The sequence below is a fragment of the Hipposideros armiger genome, unplaced genomic scaffold (assembly GCF_001890085.2).
Source record: "Hipposideros armiger isolate ML-2016 unplaced genomic scaffold, ASM189008v1 scaffold_639, whole genome shotgun sequence".
In the NCBI taxonomy this organism is placed as follows: Eukaryota; Metazoa; Chordata; class Mammalia; order Chiroptera; family Hipposideridae; genus Hipposideros; species Hipposideros armiger.
Window position 1 is genome coordinate 1,272,604 of NW_017731989.1, and position 15,404 is coordinate 1,288,007.

The following is a 15,404-nucleotide window of genomic DNA, read 5'->3' on the forward strand; positions in this document are numbered from 1 at the left end:
TTCCCCAGCACTGTTCCCATTCTCCCAATTCCCCCAATTCCCCAATTAAAAAAAACAAACAAAAAAAAACCAATGAGAGCGAGGGACAGAAAAGCCCCGCCCTGCCCCAAGCCTGAACCCACCCCTTCCCCTGGGTCTGACCATCCCTCCAGAGGCCCCCACCCACTTCCGGTCAGGAATCCCGCCCCTACATTGTATTTGCGCTGAGCCCAGGCCCCGCCTGCGGCCCAGAATCTTTGGCGGTGTTGCCGGGGAGATTTTTGCAGAAGGGGAAGCTGCCAAGGCAGAGAGAAGGCCTGGTTGGCTACCGTGACTTTCAGTGTTTGTGGTTTAACCCTGAGCAGCTCAGTCCACCGTCCTACACTCCTGACGCCTGGGGGTCAGTACCGACGTTGAAGTCCCCGCACCCGCGCCCCCTACAGCGGTGAGTCCGGTGTCCTGGGGAGACATCCCGATCCCAGGCCGCTTCACTGCCGGGTGGAGGGTCCGCATGGGTTTCCGGGTAAACAGGCCATTCGTTCCCCTGTGTCCTCTCCGCCTTCGGGCCACTAGACCCCGCCTGCCGCGTTGTTTTCCTGCATAAAACCCCCCACCGGGCAGCGCTCCAGCGCGCGGTGTGAAGTCCTGGGAGACAGACTCGGGAGACGGAGTCCGGCCGTTGGCGCCCCTCCCCCAGCCTCGCCCCGCGGCCCCGGGAGCCCGGCCTCCTCCCTGCCTGGGGCTCTGCAGACCCTCTCGGCCGCCTGGAGACCCCCCTCGTCCCGGTTTAATAAGAGGCCCGAATCTCAGGAAGAGAACACTTTTCAGGGGGGTGGGATTTAGGAGGGAACACCGCGGGGTGTCACCAGGTCACCCCCTCACGCGGGGAGGGGCTTTGTGCAAGCCGCGACTGTGAAGGGCAGGCCCGGAAATCGGCAGAACGGGGGGCTGTGAGCGGGTCCCGAGAAGGAGACAGAATGAGGAATAGACAGGTGAGAGGACAGGAAGATCAGTGCGGGGTCCGTGAAGAGCCGGCAAAACAGAGGATGTGGGAGGGACTTGTAAAGCGACGGTTAAGACCGAGCGAGTAACTCGGGGAAGTAGCCAGAGGAGAAAGCAAATGGAGAAATATAGAGGGAAGGGAGTGTTCGAGAGAGATGAAGGGGAGCCAAAAGGGAGAGGGGCCCCTGGTTAGCAGAAGTGGGGGGAACAAAGGACAAGGCTCCTCCGACGGAGAGAGGGGTTAGGAGAAGAGCTGGGGGAGCCGAGTGCAGGAACAGAAAGGAGCGGGGCGGGGGGGTGACAGCAGAGGGAGAAGCCGCACCGAGAGCTAAACTGGGGGTGTCAGTGAGTCGGGGCACAGGGGTATAAGAGGAAAGACAGTGTCACCGGGAAGAGGAGGTGCACAGGGACGGGGAGAAAGAGGCAGAAATATGTGGAGATGGGGAGCAATCAGATCAGGGAGAAAGAGCAACTGAAGGTGAAATAGGTTTCAAGAGTTTCGCGGAATAGAGAGAAAGGGAGAAATCAGGTGAGGGAGAGGGGGCCAGGAAAGGACATTAGTGGAGAGAATCTGGGTGGCGAGGAACACACAGGAGTACACAGTAGCAGAGGAAGAAGGGGTGCCCCTACCCGGATGCTCTGTGAGCTGGTGGGGTGTGGGTGATCAAATCATGATATATATTGATTGTGACTTTATCAATAATTTAATTTTACACGTGCTGCATTTCCAGTCACATAGATAGAATGATAATTACAAAACTCTAGTTTATAAGGCTTGTGCGTTCAATAATTTTATCACCCAATTGATTCTTTGTGCAATGCTCATGCACCCAGAGAGGAGAGACCTGTGTCAGTTAGTCATGGGTCCCTCCTTATTTCCTGGGATGCCATGAAGGATGTGACCTGGGAAAAGAAATGACTGAGTCTGTCATCGCATGATGCCTTTTCAAGGAATATTAAAAAGCATTGTGTCTTTTTTACTTTACGTGGAATTTACTTGTTTCTTTCTAGTTCTCTTACATTTGATTCTTTTTTTTTTAAGCACATTAAATTAAATGCTACTCTCCTGAATTGCTGTCTTGTTCTAAATAGTCACTAACTGCTGGAATTAGCCTGGGTAAATATCTCACTAGCAGCCCTAATACTTTTCTAAAGATGAGGTACACTCAGTATTTTTTAAATTTTGACCCTAGAAGTCATTACAGTAAAAAACATGTGGAATGAATTTCCTTTCTGATAACATTGTGTCTAGTTTAGACAGAAGCCCTGCATTGTTTCTACACTTTATCATGTCGAAAAATCCATTGGTACTTAATAATATTAGGCCACTTCAGTGTGCATTTCGTGAGGATGTCCGCTTGAGAACCTAATGTGGTGAGTTATTCTGATATTCAGCAGCTTTTGTCTTTTGTTTATGAGATTAGTGAAATTAGTGAGCTGAGAACTACCAAGTAGCTGTCTCCTCAAGTCTCTCTTGTTCATTCTCTGAAAATGTGGAAAGATGGACAGGCCTGAAACTTGGTTCCCACTGAGCCCACCGTGAAGTAATGTGATCTATGTATTTTCATAGCTAACCCTTGTAACAAGTTTTTAGCACCAAAGTGTGTGTTTATTATTTTATGGTTTTTACCTAATTCTCTGTGATTTGCTGGAAAACAGGAAGGAAATACGCGCGGGGAGCCAGCACTTCTAGTATTCCCAGCCTAACCCCCACACTCTCCAGAGCTCAGGAGTGCAGAGTCTGAGATGGAGTGAGATCTGTAGCCCAGTGTGACAGGAAACAGGTCTGGGGAGCAAGTCAACACCCCCAGGAGACTTAAAGATGCCATTTCCTGGGCCCCCTGCAGACCTGCAGAACCGTAACTCCTTAGAGTGAGCCCTGATCCCCCAGGGACCTGCATGCTCATTGAAGCGAAGAGCTTCCATCCAGGTGCTCCTAGATTGCATGCGAATTTCCAGGAGTGATGTCACCTGTTCCCTCCCCCTGGGAGTTGGAGAAGGGGTCTGGGTGGAGCATCATTGTTGTTGAAGTGAGGTGTCCCAGGTGACTCTCAGGTGAGGCCAGAGGTTAGCTGGGGGCTCCTGGACACTGTTCTGACTCTTGAGAGCCGGCTTTGGTCAAGGTGAGGTAGTGGGGTACTATGTTGGGTCTTTGGGGGCAGGAGTGCACACTGTTCTCATTGCTGTAGAAATTTGTGAATACCTGTGTGTGTGTGTGGGAGGGGGGCGCGGCGGCAGGAGAAGTGAGAGGGGGCAGGTGAAGACAGGAAAGAAAAAACTCACACTTCTGTCTTCACTTAGGAGCTCCGTGTCCCTCACTGTGTCCTGCGACATAGGACAGCAGAGGGCGGCATTTTCCGTATTTCAAAGTCTTTCTGCCTCTGAATGTAGGGAAGCTGATAAATGGGCCTGTGCCCATGACCTTGAAGGCACATTCTCAAGATGTAGATGTGATTCCTCCCCAGAAAGTCTCCTGAGGAAACAACCCAGAGCTGGAGGAGGACGAGGACGAAATGGCTGCTTCTCAGGTAAGCGTTCCGTCCTGGGTCACAGCCTATGTCTGCTGTTCCGTATTGGGCGGGGGTCAGGGCGGTGTCAGATGCCCAGTCCTGAAGAAGGGAGGTGTAGGTGCGTGTCTTTGGACTGCAGCATCAGGGCTATTGAACAGGGGTAAGATCATGCACAACAACCCAGGTGGCCTCAGTGCTCAGAATAGCCCGGAAAGTTCTGGAAAAAAAAAGTAATTGGAAGAGACTTGTCACTAGTTTGGTAAGACTGACTTACTTTTTAAATGCACTGTTATAGAGTTGCGGAATACGGGAGCTATATGTGCATGGAAATTTGCATAAAAGTAATGTTTTTATGATCAGATTTAGATTATGATTTCCTTATTTGTTCATTTTTGCCAGTAACATGACAGCAGTGATGCTGTGTCTTCCGTGTGCCTCGGCCAGCTGATGCCCATTTGTTCCTTCCACCTCATTTTCACTTGGTTGAGGTCTTGTCTTCACTATAAAGTTAACATTATTTCTTTATCATTATTAAGGGTCTTGAGTGCTTTATAGAAAAATGTGCAAAAACCATCACATTTCATCTGGAAACTCTCTTTTTTCTTAGTTTCTCTTCTTTGGAAACTGAAGCCCCTGAGCTTTCTTTACTAGAGACAATTGGCTTTTGAAGTGGAAGTTTTAATGAGTCAGGGCTCGTTCCTGTAAATTTTCATTATATTCCCACTCATGTCACAGACATTCTCTACTTTATCACTTTTTGTGTTTTCAGGAAATTTTACAAGAATCGAATTACTACTGTGTTGAAGTGGCAAATTTGTAACGTATAGGACAGCACAAATTGTAAGGGTGAAATTCAGGGAATCAGCAACCGTTAGACTTAAGCTAGTTTACAGTTTGACTCACTGTATAGCTTGCTATCTAGCCACGTGTAATTAGACTTAGTTTGTTTACAGTTTGATCTATCCTGATGTTCATCTTTTTTCTCTTTGTTTCTCCCCTCACTGATTAACTGGAGAACTCTGTTTGGTCCCTTTCTCAAGGCTACTCATACCTCATTAATTAGCAACATCCTAACCTGTAAAAGGCAAATTCTTAATCCTCAGGCGACCGGATATTGGAATTCAATTTATAACTTCTTGCCATTTTTACTGGTTACTCATTAAAGTCCCTGGCCTCTATGGCCGAGTCCAGAGTCCAGATACCGGAGATACATCATCTTCAAACAGACCAGACTCCAGGAAGAATGAGGATGTCATCCTTCAAACCTGCCTGACTGGCTCCCCTTTTCCTATGTAAGAAAAAGCTCTCCTAAAGTTTTAAGTTCCGCCATCTATGAGGCACTGCCCTCGCAAAGGAGTTGGTCAGTATTTCTCTCTTCCTAGCTTTAATAAAACCTGTCCTTGAAGTTCCGCTTTGTAGAGTCTTGTGTGAATGCATTCACCTTCTGTGAACGACCAGGGATTAATCCCACAGCATGACACAAATGATATACATTTTTTTTATCAAACAAATGGCATCTCTAACTTATTTTATGTTACTGTGTCTTCCTCTCCCTATTGTGTTTCTAAAATACAGAGTATCATCCACAAACACATTTATGAGATTTACACAATTGAAAATAATGATTTCAGTGACGTATTTCCTTCTCTGTCACATGTAATGTGCACATAGTTCCCATATATGTGTCTGACTATGCGTATAAAACAATATTTGAATTATTCTTCTTACTTGCATTAGTTGGTTCTGTTCTTCTGAGTTATGGAAACTGCTATGAATGTTCATGAGGGTCATCTGCGTATTGGTCTGGACCTTTTCGATAACTTCACCAGACAGCTTGGAGTAAAACCCAAGCTCTACCATTCATTGGATGCTTCACAAAATATTCTCATACAAGAGAAAGAGTCAGATTTTTCTTAGATTACCTATGTTCTTTATGAATTAACATATAAAAAACAGAATGTTCTGTATTATGCAGTGCATTTGCAAAAATTTATTTGTATTCCTATGCTTCTGTGACAAGTAGAAATTCCATAAAGCTGGCAGTTTTGAGTCATGTATGAGTTTTCCTTTGTTTCCATCCTCTGTGCTATTTAACAGTGTGACACACGGACCAGAGACACTGGTGTCACTAGTTAAAAGTGAATTTGTTAAATGTGGAAACTCAGGCCCCACCCCAGAACTCCTCATTCGGAATCTGCATTTTTACGGCAGTCCATTTCCTTGTTGTCCATGTGAAAATTTGAGAAGCAATTTGCATTTCTAACTCCCCATGAAATGTACACAATGTATCCTGTATGATACAGATATAACACTCAGAAAGCCATATGCCTGTGTTAATGGCTGAATTTAAATCTATCGTTTAGAAAAAAGATTTCTTTCTACAATGGTTTGTGGATCATACATCATCCTTTCTCACAGAAGAAAATACTGAAGAATATCACTGTCAGTGACCTTCGTGTTCCATTCCGGACACGCTCCTAGGTCAAAACCAGTTCTCTTAACTCTGTTTTCATATTGAGTCATGTTATGACCTTGTCCGTGGCCACGTGGTAAATGTGTCTTTTGTTTCAGGGACCGTTGACATTCATGGATGTGGCCATATATTTCTCTCAGGAGGAGTGGGAGTGCCTGCACCCGGCTGAGCGGGAACTGTACATGGACGTGATGTTGGAGAACTACAGGAACCTGTGCTCCCTGGGTGAGGCTGACTTTCTTCCAGAACTCCTACCCCACCGCAGGGGTGTGTTTCCTTCATCAGTACAGCGTCTCCTGGGAGCTTGTGCTCTGTGTGGTAGTGTCAGATCCCGGCTCTGAGTACCACCTGGGGATTTGCTGGTGTAGAAAAGAAGTCTTCATGATGTCCTTGAAGTGGAATTCAGGATTTGAAAACATTCCATGATGTCTAGTAGAGTCAAGGTGCTGTCAGAAAACAGTGTTTTGGGGAATCCATTTCTCAAATATTCTAATTTTCTTTCTTTTCACCTGAATGCATACTGGATTGGAAATTGGAGAATCTCTATCAAAACTCATGTTCCTTGTACTAATAAACAGGTCTTGCTGTCTCTAAGCCAGACCTGGTTATCTTATTGGAGAGAATGAAGGCGGCCTGGGATGTGAAGCAAAAAAAGACAGTAACCATCCACCTAGGTAGATGGGAATGAAGGAGGCAGATGAGACAGGTGAGCGGGCCAAAGGTCCTTTGTTAGGTCCGTACTTCTTCAAAATGACCTAAGAGACAGAGTTTTCGTTCCAAAGAGTTTATTCAGCCAAGCTTGGCGACCACCTCACTCTGCAAGAGGAGAACAGCCCCGAGGTCTTGGTGGGTGGAAGTTTTATAGGGGCTTGATTTCCGGGGGTTTGAACAGAAGCCAGGTGTACAGAAGCAAAAAAAAGTAGTTAGTTTTTGCTAAACATCCTAAGCCAGGTGTGAAAATGGGTTATCTGTAAAACAATCTACTGTTGTAACCTAATTCTTGCAAAGAAGAGCTTCTACTGTCAGTCATAACTGCATCCTGGCAACTTTAAAAGGATGTTCTGCTATGCTTAGCTGAAGTATGACTTTTTCTTATTCCTCAGGGCGGGGGTATTTTCTAAACTGGGCTTGCTTCATCTAGGGTCTGGTCTGGGTCCTCACATTCCCCACTGGTCTTATGTAAGGAATCAAATTGTTGATTCCAAGTCCTGGAGGGGAGAGTATTGACGGCGGAGGACTAGGAGCTCAACTTGATCGACCTGCCGATGAACGAAAGCAGTGAAAGTGTTAAAGAAACAGGGTACAACAAGGAAGGCGAGGAGTAGAGTAACTAGCGGTCCTACCAGGGCAGAGATGAGGGTTGTGAACCAAGGAGACCAGTTACAAAGTGACTCATTGTCTCTAACTGAGGCCAAAGTGTCGCAGATGACTCCTGATCGGTTAGTATAGAAGCAGTAGGTCTCTCCTAGGGCAATGCAGAGACTACCTTGTTTTGTTGTTGGGTAGAGGTGAGAACAGGAATGGGGTAGGAATAGAAATCTGTCAAAAACGGGAATGGAAACTGCTGGGCTCAAAACAGGAATTATTTGGCTTGGGGCTTATAGCTAGGGTCTCAGAGAAGGGGTTCTCTAGAAGGGTTTGGGGTGGGGTGCAACTCCCAAAGGCAGTGGGGAGGGAAAACTGGGGGTGATCTGGACTGTATGGAGGGGGAACAGGGTTAGGATGGCACAGAACGCGACAGTCTTAGCTTTAAGGAGTCCGGCGAGGTGTCCCGAGGTGTCCTGGACCCTTTATGGTTCCTGGGCCATCCTTAGTCGAGTAAACCTTTCAGCCGTTGGGATGGTGAGGATAACGGTGTACGGCCCGTTAAAGGAGGGAGTCCCGAGTCTCCGGGTTGGAAGGGACAAACAGGGTCCAACGGGGGAACAGGCAAGGCATCCCAGATGACTCCATAGATATTCTTTTGTGTGGTATGGAAGGCCTGTAGGGACTTGAGTAAAGATTGGTTATGGATTTTAGTCTGTAAGTTTTGAGCTCCCCACTGGTCTTTTTGGGCGGCCTCTCTTGCTGTCTAGTATGCTTTTAACTGTCTGTCTTGTTTTCCCTTAGAGACGCGATCCCCATAAAATCTCTGTGGGAAGCTGAGGGACAACAGGTCTCTTTTGTATCTGCTTCCTGCTGGGTAGGGGCGTAGAGCTGTCCCTACCTATTGGGGGATTTATGGAACTCTTATCCTATCTGATCTTAGATGAGAAGAAGGGCTCCTGAGATCTGCCTGGAAAACTATGCCGGCCTCTCCGGCTGGGACTGGCTTCATTGCTGGGGCACTGCCCGTATCTCCAAAGCCCTTAATTGTTGGCAGATCCTGGAAGGCTCAATCTCCAAACCTTGAGAAGGACCTCCGACCATGTCAAACTGAGGAAAGCAACAACGAGTAGCTGTAGCAGTTCAGCTTGAACAGGAGTCCAAGGTTTTTAACTGGCTCCCAGGAACATGAATGATAGTCTTTCTTTGGGGAAGTCCTGTGGAGACTTAAATGAAAAGGTTAATTTAAGGGAAGTGCACCTAGTTATTGCCTCTGGAGCCTAACAGCTGTTGGTACAGAAAATTGTACAGGGTTTTTTCTGTATAGGAACTAACTGGTCTGTTAGAGGCCTTTTTCTAGGCTTTTAATAATATTTTATATTTATTTTAAGATATAGACTAATGGTAAGGAACAGGCTGAGTAAAGTCTAAATTCGGGGGCTCTCTGTGTCTTGGCAACCGAGTAGTGTTTAGACAACAAAGAAAAAGGCCCAGACTGAGTAGTTGAGACAGAATAAATAGCTTTTATATTAATTAGAAAATTAACAGGGTTACCTGCCACGTCAGGGTTACCCATAGTTTTACCCCTGTGATGGGAATAGCTTGGGAGCCGCTGGGAGCTTTAGGCCTGTAGTTACTTATAGCCCCTTGTGGGGAGGAACTTGCTCCCTGCTCCCTTCAGAGCAGGGGACAATCCCTCCTCCAGGGCCCTTTAGTTTGTACAGAGAACACGTCTGTTTAGTAAGATCAGGATACATTTTATTCCAGCGGTCTGGCCTTTTATATCCAAAGCTGGCTCCTTTATCCGGTGTTTCCTCTTTTGGGGCTTATGGGGTGCCCTGAGGTGGCTTTAGCCCTGGGTGGTTATAACTGTGGCTAAAATCTGGCCTGGCTCTGGCCTTATCTTCCACTCTGACTGTTCCTTTATTTTTATCTTAGCTGTTAAAGATATGTAAACAACTTCCTGGCCCCTTTTTTTTTTAGGATCTGAGCCTCTTTACCAGGAGGTAACAGTGGGCCAGAACTATTAGAATATCCTTTCAGTTAAGGGAAAATATTAGTCTAGGCTTCCCTACGTTGGCCTATATTTGATACCAAGGAACGTGTATGAGCTCCAGTGGTTTTAAAATACAGAAGTCTATATAGCTACCAGCAAAACTCAACTCCTAAATTTAATCCCTTGAGCAACCAAAGACCTGATTGAGACAATACAAAACATAGAAAACTATTCTGATGACATACAAGCTTTACTTTTTAGGCAGAAAACCTTTTTTATAACATTAGTAGTAGACCAGCAATTTAACAAATTTTATCCCATCCAGCAAAAAGGGAAAACTCAATTAACCTTGTATTAGCTTTCTTGTGATATCCAGACTTTTTCAAACATATCTAGTTTAACCATACATAAAATTTTCCCCAAAATGTTTTTTTTTTACATTTCTTCTACAACTTGTCTAGATCCTTTCAGCCTGTCCCATTTAGAAACAATCATCCCCAGGACAAACCATCCTCTCTCAGTTCCTTCAAAAGTGTGCCTTTACATCCTATACCTTTCTTGTATTTTTTTATATCAAAATCTATAACCTTTAAGACCTTAATTTTTACTGACAACTAAAAGTAAGTAACCAATATTTTCATTAGCAAATTTACAATACATTTTGCAACCTTTAGAAATATAGGTTTTTTTAAAATAAAATACAAGACATATCTATTAACAGATTTTAATTTATCTTTTAGTTTTCCTGTGACAAGAAGACAAAAATAGATGAACTCAGACCTATCTGATAATTAATATTTTAGTATTTCATTATCTTGAAATACCTAGATATTTAATCACTTTTATTATTTAGCATAACTTAGTAAAATTAAAATCTTAAGTTATCAACAGATGTTGAGAAACCATATTCAATTATCTATATTATATAATTACTATTGAAAAGTTTTATCTAGAACGTTATTTTTGACAAATTTGTGACAGATAACATGAATTTATTTCTGTAAACTCAGGTAAAAGAAAAGATATCATAGTTAATGTTAATAACTTTAGAGATATATTTATGTGACTGAAAGTTAAACCGGCCTTAGCATCGAACATATTTTTCGAATACATTATCCTGAAAAGTACCTGAGTTAATTTTAAGCTACTTAACTATTATCTGGTAATGCTATCTAGAGGTAAAACTATTACCTTATATAAAATACAGATAAGTATGATTATTAGAGATTATGTATATAAACAGAGTTATTAACAATTGTAAAGAAGTTGTAAGATCTTATAATTACCCCTACAAGTGCAAAGAGGCTGGAGCAAGCGCTGGGTGTCTGGCTTGAAACTTAGCCGCTTGGTTTTAAAAGTGTCTCTTTTATTTTTATTTTTTTTTGTTACCTCAGCCTCAGGCTTTTCTGGTTACAAGTGAGGAGATGGGTGGGGTCTCCTTTTCTCTGAACTATCAGTTTAGTTCCCTTTTTAGAATTTATTATAGAGGCTTATATATGAGAAATCTTATTTTATTTCCCAGACCCTCTAACAAATTAATTTTATTTATAAGATAGTACAATTTAATGAACTATAGAGTGACCAGCACCCTCCAGAATTTAAATATACATTTGCCAGTAATACTGTAATACAACATTAATTTTTTTTGGTTAACAGCTTATAGCTATAGTTTTTCAATGGCCTAATATTTTGCCCAGTGGGCTCCTAGTTGGGATTGAAACTGAAAGTCAATTTACATGACAAGATGGGGATCGGGGAAGAAACTAGGGGAGAACATTAAGGAGGTGCTGAAGAAATAGACAAAAAGGACAACAAGAAACATGGTCCATACAAGAGACTTATCCAAATACCAGGTTTACCAAACAGATTAAAAAGACAACAAAAGACAGGGACCATGTGACAGACATTTGTTAAATATTAGGTGCACCCCCTGTGTATTCCTTTACCAGAACCAAGGTGTAACAACCCCTTGTACCAATTAACTAGACCAGAACCAAGTTCTACTAAACAGACTGATAGAAACATAGAAGACAGACAGGGCCCATCCAAGTACCAGGTTTATTTATGGGGAACATAACAGGTTTACTTATAAGATTATGAAGAACAAAACAGGTCTCCTTAACGGAACGTGAGGAATTTACCAAGTCCCACTGCTGACGCCTCTGGAGGTGTCCCATCTCTCAGGGACAAGAATTAGACATCGAACAAAACATAAAACTGACTTTCTAGAGACAGACCAGGCAATGAGAAGAACAATAGAGACAAACACGGTGCCAAAACAGATAAGACGGCACAAACTCCTCCAGGAATCTAGAGGAGAAGGCCAGTAGTCACCATGTGTGACATTTCCTGACCCAAACAACAACAACAACCCCTGGGCCAGTAGTCACGGTCTGTTCCCCACGTATTAGGGTTAGTGGGTGGGTGACTCCCTGACCTAACCAGGAGACTCTCTGCCATCACAGGAGCTCCCCGGACAAGGCTGTGTACTGCGTCCGGCCCCTTAGAGGCCCTAGATGTCGCGACCCATAGCAGAAAGAGACCATAAAGACCTCTTAACCTTCGAAGGATTCCCGAATAAAGTCTCTGGAACAAGGGGGGGCGGCTGCAGAGCCCGAGCTCCACCCCCAGGGATGCCGACCTAGTTGCCGGGACCCTGGAATATCATCAGGGTGGCCAACCCCTGACAAAGAGTCAGTGATCACCGAGGGAGGAGGCAAGCCGGCAGCCCTGATATCGCTGGGGCCTCCAAATGTTAGGTCCTTACTTCTTAAAAATGACCTAAGAGACAAAGTTTTTGTTCCAAAGACTTTTTTCAGCCAAGCTTGGCGATTGCCTCACTCTGCAAGAGGAGAATGGCCCCAAGGTCTTGGAGGGTAGAAGTTTTATAGGGGCTTGATTTCCAGGAGTTTGAGCAGAAGCAGGTGTACAGAAGCCAAAAAAAAAAAAACCCAGTTCTTGCAAAACGTCCTGAGCCAGGTGTGAAAATGGGTTATTTGTAAAATAATCTATTGTTGTAACCTAATTCTTCCAAAGTGAGCTTCTACTGTCAGTTATAACCGCATTCTGCTAGCTTAACAGGATGTTCTGCTATGCTTAGCTGAAGTATGACATTTTTTTTTATTCCTTAGGGCGGGAGTATTTTCTACAATGAGCCTGTCTAGCCTAAGGTATAGCTTATCTGGCCAAGGGTCTGGGCCTGGGTCTTCACATTCCCCACTGGTCTTATGTAAGGAATCAAATCATTGATTCGCAGTCCTGGAGGGGAAAGTATTGACGGCGGAGGACTAGGAGCTTAACTTGACTGACCTGCCAACGAACAAAAGCAGCGAGAGCGTTAAGAATACAGGGTCCAACGAAGAAGGCGAGGAGTAGGAGAGCTAGTGGTCCTGTCAGGGCAGAGATGAGAGTGGTGAGCAATGGAGACCAGTTAAAAAGAGACTGATATCAGTTCTGCTGGCTAGCTTGAGTGACATATTTGGTTTTAAGATTTTTCTGAACTAAGGCTTGGGTGTCCCGAATGACCCCCGATTGGTTGGCATAGAAGCAGCAGGTCTCCCCATCAATTTTGTTGTTGGGTCAAGGTGAGAACAGGAATGGGGTAGGGGCAGAAGTCTGTTCAAAACGGGAACGGAAACTGCTGGGCTTAAAACAGGAATTATTTGGCTTGGGGCTCATAGCTAGGGTCTTAGAGAAGCGGTCCTCAAGAAGGGTTTGGGGCAGAGTGTAACTCCCAAAGGCAGTGGAGAGGGAAAACGGGGTGATCTGGACTGTACAGAGGGGGAACAGGGCTAGGATGGCACAGAGCGCGACAGCGTTAGCTTTAAGGAGTCCGGCGAGCTGTCCTGGATCTTTTATGGTTCCTGGACCGTCTTCAGTCAGGTAGACTTTTACAGTCATTGGGATGGTGAGGATAACAGTGTACGTTCCGTTAAAGGAGTTAATCCAAGTCTCCGGCTTGGAAGGGACAAACAGGGACCAACAGGGGAACAGGCAAGGCGTTCCAGATGGCTCCATAGATACTCTTTGTGTGGTATGGAAGGCCTGTAGGGACTTGAGTAAAGATTGGTTATGGATTTTAGTCAGTAAGTTTTGAGCCCCCCACTGGTCTTTTTGGGCGGCCTCTCTTGCTGTCTAGTATGCTTTTAACAGTCTGTCTTGTTTTCCCTTAGAGACGCGATCCCCATAAAATCTCTATGGGAAGTTGAGGGACAGGAGGTCTCTTCTTCTGTATCTGCTTCCTGCTGGGCAGGGGCGTAGATCTGTCCCTGCCTATTGGGGGATTTACGGAACTCTTATCCTATCTGATCTTAGATGAGAGGAAGGGGTCATGAGATCCGCCTGGAAAACTATGTTGGATTTTTTTTTTTTTGGCTTGGACTGGTTATATTGTTGGGGTATTGCCTGTATCCCCAAGGCCCTTAATTGTTGGCAGATTCTGGAATCTTTAATCTCTAAATCGAGCAGTATCTCTGACTATTCTAAACTGATAAAAGTAACAGTGAGTAGCTCCAGTAGTTTTGTCTCTTTTTTTTTTTTTTCTTTTTGGAAAATTGTATAGGTTTTCTCCTATATAGGAACCAACCGGTCTGCTAGAGACCCTTTGGTATTTGGCCCCCTATATTTCCCAACATAATGTGGACTGGTGACGTAGATCTAAATGCCCCATCCCTAATGTGCAAAGTGCTGAACCCTCTTTAAGATACAGACCAATGGTAAGCAATAGGATGAGTAAAATAAGTCTAAATCCAGGGGCTCTCTGTGTCTTTGTAACCGAGTAGTTTTTGGAGAAAAAAGAAAAAGGCCCAGACTGAGAGGTTGAGATAGAATAAATGGCTTTTATATTAATTAGAAAATTAACAGGGTTGCCTGTCACATCAGGATCACCTACAGTTTTACCCCTGTGATGAGAATAGCTTGGGAGCTGCTGGGAGCTTTAGGCCTGTAGTTACTTACAGCCCCTTGTGGGGAAGGACTTGGTCCCTGCTCCCTTCAGAGCAAGGGACAATCCCTCCTCCAGGGCCCTTTAGTTTGTACAGAGGACACGTCTGTTTAGTAAGATTAGGATACTCCTTACTCCAGCGGTCTGGCCTTTTATATCCAAAGCTGGCTCCTTTACCTGGTGTTTTTTCTTCTGGGGCTTGTAGGGTGCCCTGAGGTGGCTTTAGCCCTGGGTGATTATAATTGTGCCAAAATCTGGCCTGGCTCTGGTCTTATCTTCCACTCTGACTGTTTCTTTTATTTTTATTTATTTTATCTTAGCTGTTAAAGATATTTAAACAAATTTCTGGCCTGTTTTAGGATCTGAGTCTCTTTACCAGGAGGTAACAGTGGGCTGGAATTATACCGAGGAAAGTTCATGAGCTCCAGTGTTGTTGTTTTTAAATACATAAGTCTATATAGCTATTAGCAAAACCCAATTCTCAACTTTAATTTTTTTTTTTGAGTAACTAAAGACCTGATTGAGACAATATAAAACATAAAAAACTATTTTGATGACATGTAATCTTTACTTTTTAGGCAGAAAACCTTTTTTATAACATTAGTAGCAGACCTGCAATCTAAGAAATGTTATCCCATCCAGTAAAAAAGGAAAACTCAATTAACCCTGTACTAGCTTACTTGTGATACTCAAACTTATTTAAACATATTTAGTTTAACCATATATAAAATTCTCCCTCAATTTTTTTTTTCTTTAACAACTTCTCCAGTTCCCTCCAGTCCATCTTATTTATTTAGAAGTAACCATCCTTAGGACAAAATATTTTTTGTTTTTTTACAAGTGTGTTTCTATACTTTATACCTTTTTCAAAACATACATCATTTTTTATTTAGAATCTGTAACCTTTAAAACTTTAATTCTTACTGACAACTAAAAGCAAGTAACCAGTATTTTTTAAATTATTTTTTATTATGAAATACACATTTTTTAGAATTACTTTCAGCTGTACAACACAGTGCAATAGTTATACTTTTTACCCCTCGAAGTTACAACCCCCTTCCCCCAGTCCGCCACCCCATTTCCCTGCAATATCATACATATCTATTAGAAATTCCTTGACTCCACTCCCACACTATACTCCACGTCCCATGACTATATATATATATATATATATATATATATATATATATTCACTTA

At 43.7% G+C, this 15,404-nt stretch overlaps 1 protein-coding gene across 1 annotated transcript in view; it reads left to right on the forward strand.

The window, feature by feature from the left end:
• Window positions 1–206: 206 nt before the first annotated feature.
• LOC109372476 (zinc finger protein 420-like) overlaps window positions 207–15,404 on the forward strand; it is a 38,106-nt gene continuing 22,908 nt past the window's right edge. The window contains exons 1-4 of the mRNA XM_019625741.1: window positions 207–424; window positions 3,373–3,509; window positions 6,063–6,189; window positions 6,543–6,647. Of these exons, the coding sequence (XP_019481286.1) occupies window positions 3,495–3,509; window positions 6,063–6,189; window positions 6,543–6,647 (247 nt within the window). The 5' untranslated portion in view covers window positions 207–424; window positions 3,373–3,494. The remainder of the gene's footprint in view (window positions 425–3,372; window positions 3,510–6,062; window positions 6,190–6,542; window positions 6,648–15,404) is intronic.